The sequence below is a fragment of the Solanum pennellii genome, chromosome 4, assembly GCF_001406875.1.
Source record: "Solanum pennellii chromosome 4, SPENNV200".
NCBI lineage: Eukaryota > Viridiplantae > Streptophyta > Magnoliopsida > Solanales > Solanaceae > Solanum > Solanum pennellii.
In genome coordinates this window covers 67014466-67026848 of record NC_028640.1, presented here as the reverse complement: position 1 = coordinate 67026848, position 12383 = coordinate 67014466, and the positions used below count along the sequence as shown (strand labels likewise).

At 26.7% G+C, this 12383-nt stretch overlaps 1 protein-coding gene across 1 annotated transcript; it reads left to right on the top strand.

Moving 5' to 3' along the window:
- The first annotated feature begins 1234 nt into the window (after positions 1 to 1234).
- On the top strand, positions 1235 to 4054 carry LOC107015562 (40S ribosomal protein S15a-1). Its single transcript, XM_015215874.2, has 4 exons — positions 1235 to 1391; positions 2591 to 2737; positions 2808 to 2968; positions 3756 to 4054. Exons 2-4 carry the CDS (start codon positions 2605 to 2607, stop codon positions 3852 to 3854), a joined length of 393 nt encoding a protein of 130 aa, XP_015071360.1. The 5' UTR covers positions 1235 to 1391; positions 2591 to 2604; the 3' UTR covers positions 3855 to 4054.
- The last annotated feature ends 8329 nt before the right edge of the window (positions 4055 to 12383 follow it).

The following is a 12383-nucleotide window of genomic DNA, read 5'->3' as shown; positions in this document are numbered from 1 at the left end:
TAATATGTATATGATACATCTTATTAACTGAACTTATAAACATTGTAAATAGACTTGGTGTATCTGATACATCACACAACTGTACCACACAGTTTTATTTTACTAATAACAACCCACAAAATTATTACCATATTATAGACCTTAAAACTGAAAACAACATAATGCTTTTACTAATCGAAATTTTACTGAAGAATCTTAAAATTTTACAGACATTGTGCTTTCAGTGATACACAACTCAAAATTATTGACAAAAATTATGAATCTGATACACACTATAAAATGTACAGAAACATGTTGGTTGTACTTTAATTTGACTGTATCAATCTTCATTGTTAATTACAGCTTACAAACACATACAACAGTTTACACTTAGGGTATTATAAACAAAAACACAAAATTATGAATTTGAAACACATACCTTAGGAAGTGTGGGTCTTGACACAGTTGATGTAACTTTTCTTGGCCTTTTTTTCTTGATTTCTTCAGTCTTCTTCTTTGGCTCAAGTACATTGTTGTTCTTCATCAACAATGGGTCATGCAATCTCTTAGATCTATTCTCAGCCCACAGCTCATCATCAGAATCATACACACGTTTGGGATTACCACACTCTTCCATGATATTTGTAAACTCACACGATGAAGATAATGAAGGAGAAAATCTGGTTAGATGGAAAGATAGTCCTATAAAATATCAAATAGATATGGATGAAAATTTGAAGGGAATTCAAAATTTACCTGCGTGTGGAATTGGGAATTAAAAGTAGAAAAGGAATAAAAATTAAACTCACACGATGAATAGACTGAAGGAGAAAATTTGGTAGATGGAAAGAGAGTCCTACAAAATATATCAAATAGATATGGATGAAAATTTGAACTGGAATTCAAAATTTGCCTGCAAACGTGTGGAATGGGGAATTAAAAGTAGACAATTATACACCTACAATGTAGGGAAATAAAAAGGAAAAGGAATAAAAATTAATATGGTAAATTTTAATTGGGGATGTTAATGGGGAAGTGGGTAGCTTGAAAATAGGATTTAGTTTTTGGTAAAGTAAAACTTGCCAATTGGGTGAAAAAAAGGTGGGAAATCTTGATGTATCTTTTATATTTTTTTAAATTGGGGGAATAAGGGATTTTTAAAATTTTTAAAATAAGTTGGGATAAATAGTTATTAAGATAATTAAAGTAGGGTATTTAAGTAATTTTTCCTACCTTATATGGGAGTTTCCATTTGGTCAAAAAATGATTTTGGGCCCAAGTGCTTCTTCTTCCTAACAATAATAAAACCTAAAACCCTACGTTTATTAGTAAAAACCAGTGCTTCAGATTGCCGCCTCTTTGCTCCTCCGCAGCAACAACTCTTGTGATCTCTTTCTCTACCGAATCAAATCGTAAGTGTCTCTTTGCCTGCATCTCTTTACTCACATACCATTGTTTATTGTAGCTTCTGTTTAGATTTGTCAACTAAAAATGTGACTTTTTTCACATTCTTAGAAGCTTTGCTGTGATGTGATGTCTTCTAATATCTATTTTTTCCCGACACGTGTTGTAAAAAGTAGTTTTTCTTACAATCTCATTGTTGATATTAGCTATTAGCTATGCTTCTTACCCTTTAACGTTTTAGGCTTCTTGATAGTTGTATTTACTGTAAAATTTATGCTTGTGATGAATGGAAGTAGTAATTTGGAGAGTAAAAATGTCATCTTTTTTGACGATCTTTGAGGCTTTGCTCTGATGTGATGGCTTTAAACCTTTTTTTTTTCGACCCATGATGGAGAAACTAGTATTTCATACTATCTTATTGTTGATATTAGCAAGTGTGCTTACCCTTTCACGTTTTAGGGTTCTTGGTTGTTGTATTTATGGTAAAATTTATGCTAGTGATGATTAGTTTTAACAGGGGTGTGAATGGAAGTAGGAATTTGGAGTGTAAAAATGTGATTTTTACTTGACAGTTACAGCTTTTGCTGTGAATTGTGAAGTGATGGATTTTAATCTCTTTTTTTTCTGACCCATGATAGAGAAAGTAGTTTTTATACTATCTGATTGTGGAGATTTTATGTTTTAGGGTTCTTAGTAGTTGTATTTATGGTAAATCTTTGTGAGTGATAATTAGTTTTAATGGGGGTGTAATTGGAAGTAGGAATTTGGAAAGTAAAAGAGGCAATAAAATGGGTTATGGTGCTTTAAGCAAATAGTTTATGATGTTCTGTGTAAGTGGGTTGATGTGTGTGAGCTTGTTCTATTAGAGAGACACACTTATTACGCTTTTTGATAATGCGTGGTGGTGAGAATTTGTTTCTTGTTCTTTTATAAAGGAAGCTTATTGATGTAGGTCTGTGTATTGGTAACTATTGTGTTGCCTTCTGTTGAGTCCTATCCGTGGCTATTTTGTTTTCATGATTTCTGAAGTTTGTTGGTCTGTTTCTAATCTATAGTTACTAATACATAAGAATTTGTTCTGTCAAACCTAGTGTCTTTTAGAGGGAATTGACTATATCTTGCTATCATTTGATTCTTTTTTTTTGGAGCTATTTTTGTGGTTACTTTTTTCGATGGTGCATCTGATTATTGCATATACTGGTTACAGTTAGATAAGAAAAGATGGTCAGAGTTAGCGTGCTGAATGATGCTCTCAAGAGCATGTACAATGCTGAAAAGAGGGGAAAGCGTCAGGTCATGATTAGACCTTCATCAAAAGTCATCATCAAGTTCCTCATTGTTATGCAGAAGCATGGTATGTTAATTTCTTAACTGTATACACTGCAGCATCACCCTATCATTTTCTTACTGTTATCTATGTGTAGGTTACATTGGAGAATTTGAGTACGTCGATGATCATAGGTCCGGAAAGATTGTTGTCGAACTGAACGGAAGGCTAAACAAGTGTGGTGTCATTAGTCCTCGCTTCGATGTTGGAGTCAAGGAGATTGAAGGATGGACTGCTAGATTGCTCCCTTCACGACAGGTATAGTAATTAATATATTCACTTTGTTCCCTTCATCAATATATAGAACTCTATTTCTGGTTATCTCCAAATTGAGCCTTGCTTCTAGCTTCCAAAATGATTGTTGGGGTGAACAAGTCATGGTCATATTAGCTTTTGAAATAGACATTATTATTTTTTTGATTCCTTACTTCTTTGTTGAAACAAGTCGTGGTGGTCATATTAGCTTGTGAAATAGACATTAATAATCCTTGATTTCTTCTTTGCTGAATCATGAATTGGCTTGCTACTTGGGCGTTTGACCAATGTTCCATTGTGAAATTTGAAAAAAGTAGTTTTGTTTCGAAGGGAAGAGATGATATTTGAAAATTATTGCTACTTCTTTAGCATTAAAAATCTTGACTACTCGGGGCAATCATCTGTAATGCTTACAAGACCCATCCATTTATAATTGTCACATAGCAAGCGCTCTTTGTAGATGCTAGCAGTTGAGGCTCTCCTGTAAAGGAAGCATTCCTCTATACCCAAAGGGGAAATTTTGTATACTATGGCTTGGCTAACAGAGTCTCGATCTGCAGTTATATTTGTACTAGTCCGTGAGAATTGTGTTTCTTTGAAGAAGTATCTCAACAGTCATTTTGTGGAATGAAGCATCATATGTAGTTCATACTATACTTGATACAAAGCAAATGAAATTGCAGAGATTTTCTGCGATCAGAGATGGAGTAAAAGTCGTACTTGTTTGTCAGTTTTATTTTGTATAGTCTATTTTATGTTTTGATCTTGCATATTGGTTTTCAACTTGCAGTTCGGGTACATTGTGCTGACTACCTCAGCTGGTATCATGGACCATGAAGAGGCTAGGAGAAAGAATGTTGGTGGAAAAGTTCTTGGTTTCTTTTATTGATTTCTTTTATTGACAAGGATGAAAACTTTTGGCTTGATTGTTTGGTGGCTCGTTGTAACCGACCATTTTCTGTTTTTCTTGTTACCATCAATTCAGTAGAATTTTATTGAAAATTTTGAGACTATCTGATTTTGTTGAAAAACTTGCTGGTGCTTGTTGCCTGTTGAGGCCATTGACATCTAAAGTTGTAGATGTTCATGTTTGTGTTTTATTTACTATCATAAAAGGCAAGAGAAACGTCTCTTTTCTTCTAATCTTGTTAGCTTCTAGAATGCAGGCATACATCTTACATTTCTAGTAAAATGAACAAACAAGGTTTGAGAGTGAGATTGTGCTTATAATCAAATATTGTGTTCAAGTATATCATTTGTGTAATCAGTGAATTCGATTAACTATTTTCGTAAAGTTCACATCATAAAATTGACATAGTGAAGAGAATTTTATTACATGTATTTGGTTATTAGATATGTGAAGAAGCTAAGCTTTTATTGAGTTTTAAGTTGGATCTTTTTTATAAATCAATTCATTGTTGTGGGATTAGTGTCCATTTGATCTCTATTGTAGTTTGTTCCGCAATCTTGCAGAAGGGCCATGGTATTCCTGATTCCCTTGTGAAAGATATTAAAAACATAGCACGCGAATATTTTCATCAACCCTATGAAGAGAAAATCAAGATTATACTCTACATACAAGTTTATTCCTGTTGTTAACTTAAATTGTTGCTATTTCGATATGTGGTCTTTATTAATGATTTCTTATGTATCATGAATGTAGAGGATAGAGTGAATATAACCAAAGGCATACCTGATATACATGAAGCTATTGATGTATGTTATACTATTAATTACTTATGGTGTGTGTATTTGTTATTCTAGATTAAAATTAAGTATCCCCGTTGTTGTAAACGTGTTATCCAACGTTTCTTCACCATTGCCTAAAGTTTTTGAGTTGGATTTTAATTGGTGTTGGATCGAAGTCAGATTTCGATAAATTTATTTTCACCCCTAAGTTCATGCTTATAGCTACATTATTTTCTTATTATGGTCCAATTGCATACTATCTATTTCTTTTGGACATTATTTTAGTTTTGAATTAGACACTTGGGAAATTTCACATATTATGCAATATATAGATATAGCTGATGGAGGTTTGGGAGTGTGTACTTCATTTTTTGATGTTGTGTAAAATTGAAGCATTTTGAATTACTGCGTTATAACATATTGTTGACGTGTAAATATGTAGTCCCTCGATGCAAGTAAGGCAATATTATACTTGCGTGGAGCAGATGAGTTGCACAGGATAACTGTTAATACAAGAAAGAATATGTCTTGTGTTTATCTCATCAAAGTAGTTAGTGGTGTAAACAAAAGGAGTAGACTTAGTTCCTACTCTTGAACTCTTGATCATATCTTCTATGTGCAGAATATTTCGTATATTTTTTAATGTTTCAAACTTTTTTTAATTTTAAAGTATACATTACTTATTTTTTCCTTTTTCCTACCCATAATCAATATGCATGATAGTGATGGCTAACAACTAGCTGTAATTGTTTGGATTTAATTTTTACTCTATATCTCTTCTTTTTCCTAAAAAGTGATATCTTATAACCCTTAACCAATTTATTGAACTTGTATTCAAATTGGGAAGAATTAAAGTATAGTGCATATGAATAGATAAGAGGGTAATATGATTTTACCCTTATAACCCTTAGCCAATTTATTTAACTTGTATTCATATTAATTTTTATATTTTTCCCATAAATTTCATGTTTGAGTTTTACATTTTCTAGTTAGGCAGTCTATCTTTCCTATCTTTTCAATAAAATAACATATTTGCATTGTAATTTTTAGTCAAGAAATATTGTGTATCTACTCGTAAAAAATAGACTTATCATATTACTTTATGTATTTTTTGAAATTACAACTGTTATTTCAAGTTGTCAAATAATATTGTTCTTTGTTATCTTTTCAAATTTGTAAGTTGTATATAAATGAAAATACAATCTTATCTAATATTTTGAAATTTTGAATTGACCTACTTAAATATTATTATTTACTAATGATGTTTTTGAGAATAAAAATCAAAATATTATATTTTAATAAATAATATATGTTTCATTAACTTGAAAGAATCTTTCTCAAGTTATATGGTAAAATATTGAGAAAATATAGAATTATCCCATTCAACTTTATAAGGATCATAGTACCTCATTGAATAATTTAAAAGTGATATAAATATTTTTTTTTTTTGGTCAATAATGTGTGCACCAATTACTTCTTACCACGTTTCAAGTTTATACAATTACTTTTCTTTGTTTTATTTATGTTTTTTTTTCTTTCTTTCTTATTTTAATTAGATATTTTTATTTGCTTCTTTAATTCTGCTTAACCTCAGTTTTTGTTTAGATATTTTCATTTCTTTCTTTAATTCTGCTTAACCTCAACCTTTGGTATTCTTCGTTGATAATCTTGTTATCACAACATCATTTTCATTTTGTCTATCATCAAATTGAAACTGAAATTGAGAAATCAAATCCGCTATCAAGTTAAAAATTTTCAAAATTAAAATTTCTTTTTGTGATTTTAGCATTTATTTGAACATATTTGTTTTCTTTATTTTAATTTCATTATAGTATATCTAATACACTATCATCAAAATTTAAAATAGTATGATTCAATTTTTCTTCTTCTTCACTACTATAATCATTTGAATATTATATTTCATAATCATCTTTTAAAATAAATAAAATATTTTTATGACATACTTCAAAGATTACTCTTTTCAGATAATAACAAATATTTTTTTAAATAAAGTTTGTACTTAAATGTGATGAATATCAAAAGATAAGTTTCGTGGAATAAATTTAATAATTAGATGAATTTTATGTATTAAAAAATAAAAAAGTAAATTTTGTGTTATAAATTTTTTTGATATTTTATAGTGAAAATATGTCATAACGACATAAATAAGTTAATCACTTTCAAGGTAAATTTTGAAGCTCCCTTTAATGTGACACTTCTCACAAAATTCAGTAATATATTGATAATTCTCACATGTGATTTCTTTTTAAAATATTTATATTTTAATAATTAAAATCAGTCTTAAACACGTATTGTAGATTTATTTACTTATCATTATTTAAATATTTTGTTCAGTTAATAATTTTTTTTATATGTGTATAGTTTAAAAAAATAATGTTAGTTAATATAAAAAGTGCACGTTTTAGTTAAAAAATATATTTTTGAATAGTTCCTTTAAAAATGTTCATAAGGTACCAATGCATACCTTTAAAATATTATTTTAAATATGTAGTTTTAAATACGTAATCTGATTTTTAAATCATAATATTTAAATATGAAGTTTAACTTTACAAGATAATATTTAAATATGAAATTTAATTTTTTAAACCTTAAAAGTAATTAACAAATATTAAAACTACAACATCAATGTATAACTATCTTGACTTGTTGTGAAATAGGATCGACACTTATGAGCCATATGATTTTTAATATTTCTTTATTGTGTCGATATCTACCAATTCTAAAGTATTTTAAATTTTGATTATTTTTATTGAACTATTTTACATTATATTTTAAAATTGAATTTAAAAATTAAAATTGAATTTAAATAATTATTTAAATAGGTAAATTTAAATTTATTCACATAATAAATACAGTAGAATTACTTAATTTTACAAATTCTTAATCAGTTTCAAAAAAATATTAATTTGAGAGCTTATATATTGTGACTACAAATATGTATAGTTAATATTTTAACATATCATTTAATTAAACAACAAATAATAATAATAATAAAAAATATATATATGATGAAACTAGTTTATGTTTAACAAATTTGTGTTATCATTATCATTGGAGAACTAGAAACCTTTCAAATTTTTTGTATAAAAGTTTATTTTGAAACCATAAAGAACTTTCTATATCATTTCCTAGTTATTATAATGTTTCAATGAAGCACAATCAATATTTTTTTCCAATTTTTTTTTGTACCTCTCTAGTACTAAAATAAATAAATATTTTAATTTTAATGAGTCTTTATTTGTGCATGATGTGATTCATATACGTTCGAGATATGAAAACAATCATATAATAGAGAAAACATGATGGTAATTTTAGTTTTCTTCATATTTCATTCACATACATTCCAAGTGTAATTGGATAAATATATTCTTATCATTTAACCTTTTTCTAGGAAATTCATGCGTAACAACAATTCCTTTAAATAAATAAGAGTAATTATTTTATCAACTTGATGAATTTCAGATTTTTAATTTTCGAGTATTATAGATATAAATTTTTAATTTTTAGATTTAGATATAATTTATCTTTTCACGATTAGAAATTATAAACTAAAAATTTACTCCTTTTTTTCTACTTTTTATTTTTTTTATCTTTAAGAAATAAGAAATAAAAAATAAATAAACAAAAAAGAATTAGTAGAACGGAGGAAATTTAGAAATTGAAAAAAATAAATATATTTTTTATTTTTTTACTTGCTACTGTCATATTTTTAATTATTTTTTTAGATCTTGAAAGTTGCAACTAAGAAAGAATGGATAAGACATATTTCTTTGGTGCATTTCGTGGTTCCTTTCTCATGCTTAATTATGAAATTATTAAAAATTAATTTAATTAATTATTTTTAATATATTGAAAATATAATTAAAAAAAATTCAATATTTATGCAACCTAATCCGTTCGATTAACACCACTAGTTAAGTAAACACAATAATTGTGGCTAGGGACTAAAAAAAGGGCAACTTTCACATATAGCAAACAAAAAATTCATATTTGTATGCTATAGTAAACTTTGCATAATTGCGCTCCATAGCAAACACAAAAACTGTATAATTCGCTATACATATACAAGTGTATAATTCGCTGGCCTAAATTGTATAATTCGCTGGCCTATTTCGCTGCAATTGTACAATTCGCTATCCTATTTTCACTGCAATTGTATAATGCACAATTGTATAATTCACTGCCTATTTCGCTGCAATATTAAGTGTATAGCAAGAAGATATATGTTTTTCTTTCGCTTTATACAAAAACAGAAACACAATATATACAATTCTGTTGTATAAAGCTAGAGAAAATTGTATTTCACTGCAATTGTATAATTCGCAATTGTATAATTCGTTGACCTTTTTCTCTGCAATATTTGAAGTAAAATGTTTGTAAATTGTATAATTAAGTGTATAACACGAAGATATATATTTTTGCATGTGTATATACAATTTTCTCTCGCTTTATACAAAACAGAAACAGAATTATACACTTCTGTGTATAAAGCGAGAGAGGCGAGCGAGAATGGAGAGTGGCGAGTGAGATTTCTGGGAGAGAGACGCTGGCAAATTTTAGCTAATGTTTGCTATGGAGCACAATTAAATCAAACCCTAGCCATTCCATTTAATTTAGGTTATTAGTTTGCTATTATATACAATTTTCCCCTAAAAAATTACCTATTTTGTCTATTTGAAAAAGGAAAATTACGTGTTTAAGTAAATATTAGTTACTTAGTTGTCATAACTATACTTTTAGTTAATTACCACTGATGACCAACGTTCAATGATAATTACGTCGCTAGAATTTTGAGTTTGTATAATTCGACCGTTTCTATATTTTATAATTTGTATAATATTATTTGTAACTTTTGTGTAATATAATTATTATAATTGTTTAAAGTTCAGATTTTGGGTTCCCATTAATTTCTATGTCATATTACTCGGTCTTACATGATTAATTTTGCTTCTTGAATTAATTCATGTAACATAGGATACTTATGTTAACTATTACTCTATCATTATGACCTTTTGCTTCGTATTGAATTTATAATTTATAGTATTTTATGTATAATTTTTTTTGTTGTCTTTTTATTTTGAGGTATTATTTGGTTCTTATTAATTTTTCTTCTTTTCTCTACCAAGTGAAAATGGTCTAACATAAGGTGATAAATATCTAAAACTAGTTATGTTTCACGTATTCATTATTAGAAGTATTGATTTTGTGTAGTTTTTACTTTGAATTAATTTTATTTAGTTAAGAATATATAGTTTTTCAAATTAATTTAATCTATTAAGAATTGTAACTGACGTATTAATCAAAGAATACTAAATAATTATGCAAAATAGTAGTAATATATATATATATATATATTACTATTATTTTGCATAAATGTTTACTACTATGCCGCCTATGTGGTATGCCTCAATGATGAGAAATAATATATATATATATATATATATATATTAAAAAAATAGGATTTTTTAGATTATTTTTTTTACACAATAATATTATGTGTATATATATATTGCTATTAATAAGTTACTTAATGAGGATTACACCTCCTAACCTTTTAATAATATAGATAACACCTAACCTTTAATTTAATAATATAACTCCTAACCTTTCATATTCATAACCTTCAAAATATTTAACATAAAAAATTATAACTCCTAAAATATTACACCTATAAAAACCCACTTTGAGACATTGCATGATGGTCATTTTATTTTTATTTTCCTTATTCTTCATTTTTTTGTTTCTTTGATTTGTTAATTTTTTTTGTCTTCTTTGATCTGATTTTTGCAGGAGAGGGATGTATAATGAAAAATTTTATATATTTTGTATAGTTTAATTTTGTAACGTAAAATGATTTGACATGTATAATTATCATTATCACTTTTGTTCTATTGTAATTATATATTTGATATTATTAGGTTGGATTGTTGATGATACAAATCATGATTCTTTTATAGAAAAAATAATTTGTTCATTTTCTTTTTTGCTTTTCTTTGTAGTTTTTTGAGATTTTTTTTCTTATTCTTGTAGTCTCGACCGACACTGATTGTTTTTATTCACTTTGTAAATTGAAGAATTGAATTATGTTATGTTGAGAACATGATCCTTATTTCCTCTTCAAATCATATATAACTAAATATGTTAAATATTTTTACTTGATTAGTTAACTATAATTTTATGTCTTTTTGTTGTTGTTATTATTGTAAGGATTGAAATTATGTTATGTTGAGAATATGATCCTTCTTTCCCCTTCAAATCATATATAACTAAATATTTTAAATACTTTTGCTTGATTAGTTAACTATAATTTTATGTATGTTTGTTGGTATTATTGTAAGGATTGTTTATAGTTCTCCGGTTAAACATCTGATGCAATAAGAGTTGATTGGTTCCTTATCAGATTAATTAGTTAATTGTAAAAACACCAATATATCTTATTTCTAATTTCGTCCAACAATATCTTCCTCTTCACTAGCTATAAAAATGTTATACAAATATATAATAAATATAAGTAATAAAAAAAGAAATATATCACATCTCAATATAAAGTTAATAAAATACTAAATATTAAATACAAATATTATATAGCTAAGTATCAAATAAATCGATTCCTCTTATAATTTCGTATCTCACAATCACATAACAATGATATGATAAAAATACATAATTTTAACGTTGCATTATTTATTATATTATTTATATATAGAAATTATTTATAGGCCAAATGTTTCACAATTTTGAGAATTTAATCAACCAAAAATTAAATATTTTAAAATTTTATTTTAAAACATCCGTAGGATTACTTTTTTGTTGATAATTTTAAATTTTTTCTATTCCTTTTGATTAACTTTTTAATTCTATGTTCCTTTTTAAATTTATTTTTAATTACTTTTTTCTCTGAATAGATATCACTCCTATAATATAAAATATAAAATAAGAGAAAAAGTATATATTGATAAAATAATAGTAATTACTAAAAATAATGTTTATTATTAGAAGCATATTTGGAGACTTTTAATAATTTGAAATTTCTAAAATGAGGTAAAAAGAAAATATGTCATATAATAAAATAAATAATAAAAATGCTGGAGGATTTTACTTAAACATACTTTTGTTTATTAAAAAAATATGTAACCTTTTTTTTTTAACCTTTTTCCTCTTATTTTTATATATTTATTTTTAGTTTAATTTTTATCATAAACTCACACTTCTTCATCTTTCATAACCTCTATACTTAATTAATACTTATTAGTAATACCTATAACTTTCAACTTTATACCTTCAAAACCTCAAATTACTTGATGTTTAAATTTGTGACATCTTAAAAGCACATCAAAAAAATATTTCTAATCAAATATATTTATGTTTAGCTTAATTGTCCTCCACTTTAATCTTGTAATGCAAAATCTATCGACAAAGACTGCTTTGTGTAATTATTTTTACTTTTAATAAGAATGACACAAAATAAGATATATAAAAGAGAATAATTGATTTGTTTTTTTGCATGAAATTATAAGAGCAAGATCATTACTAAAAGTAAGACAAAAACTGTCACGACCCAAAACGGGCCGCGACTGGCACCCACACTTATCCTACTATGTGAGCGAACCAACCAATCTAATCCCCAACATTTCAACCATAAATAACAAAATATAATGTGGAAGACTTAAAACTCATTAATGAAAATCGATTAAATAACTTATAAAAA

Bases quoted from the DNA above. Each gene is read 5' to 3' on its own strand.
- LOC107015562 (XM_015215874.2), top strand. From the start codon at position 2,605: ATGGTCAGAGTTAGCGTGCTGAATGATGCTCTCAAGAGCATGTACAAT. The intron at 2,738-2,807 runs GTATGTTAATTT...ATCTATGTGTAG, and splicing joins CATTGTTATGCAGAAGCATG to GTTACATTGGAGAATTTGAG. The intron at 2,969-3,755 runs GTATAGTAATTA...TTCAACTTGCAG, and splicing joins GATTGCTCCCTTCACGACAG to TTCGGGTACATTGTGCTGAC.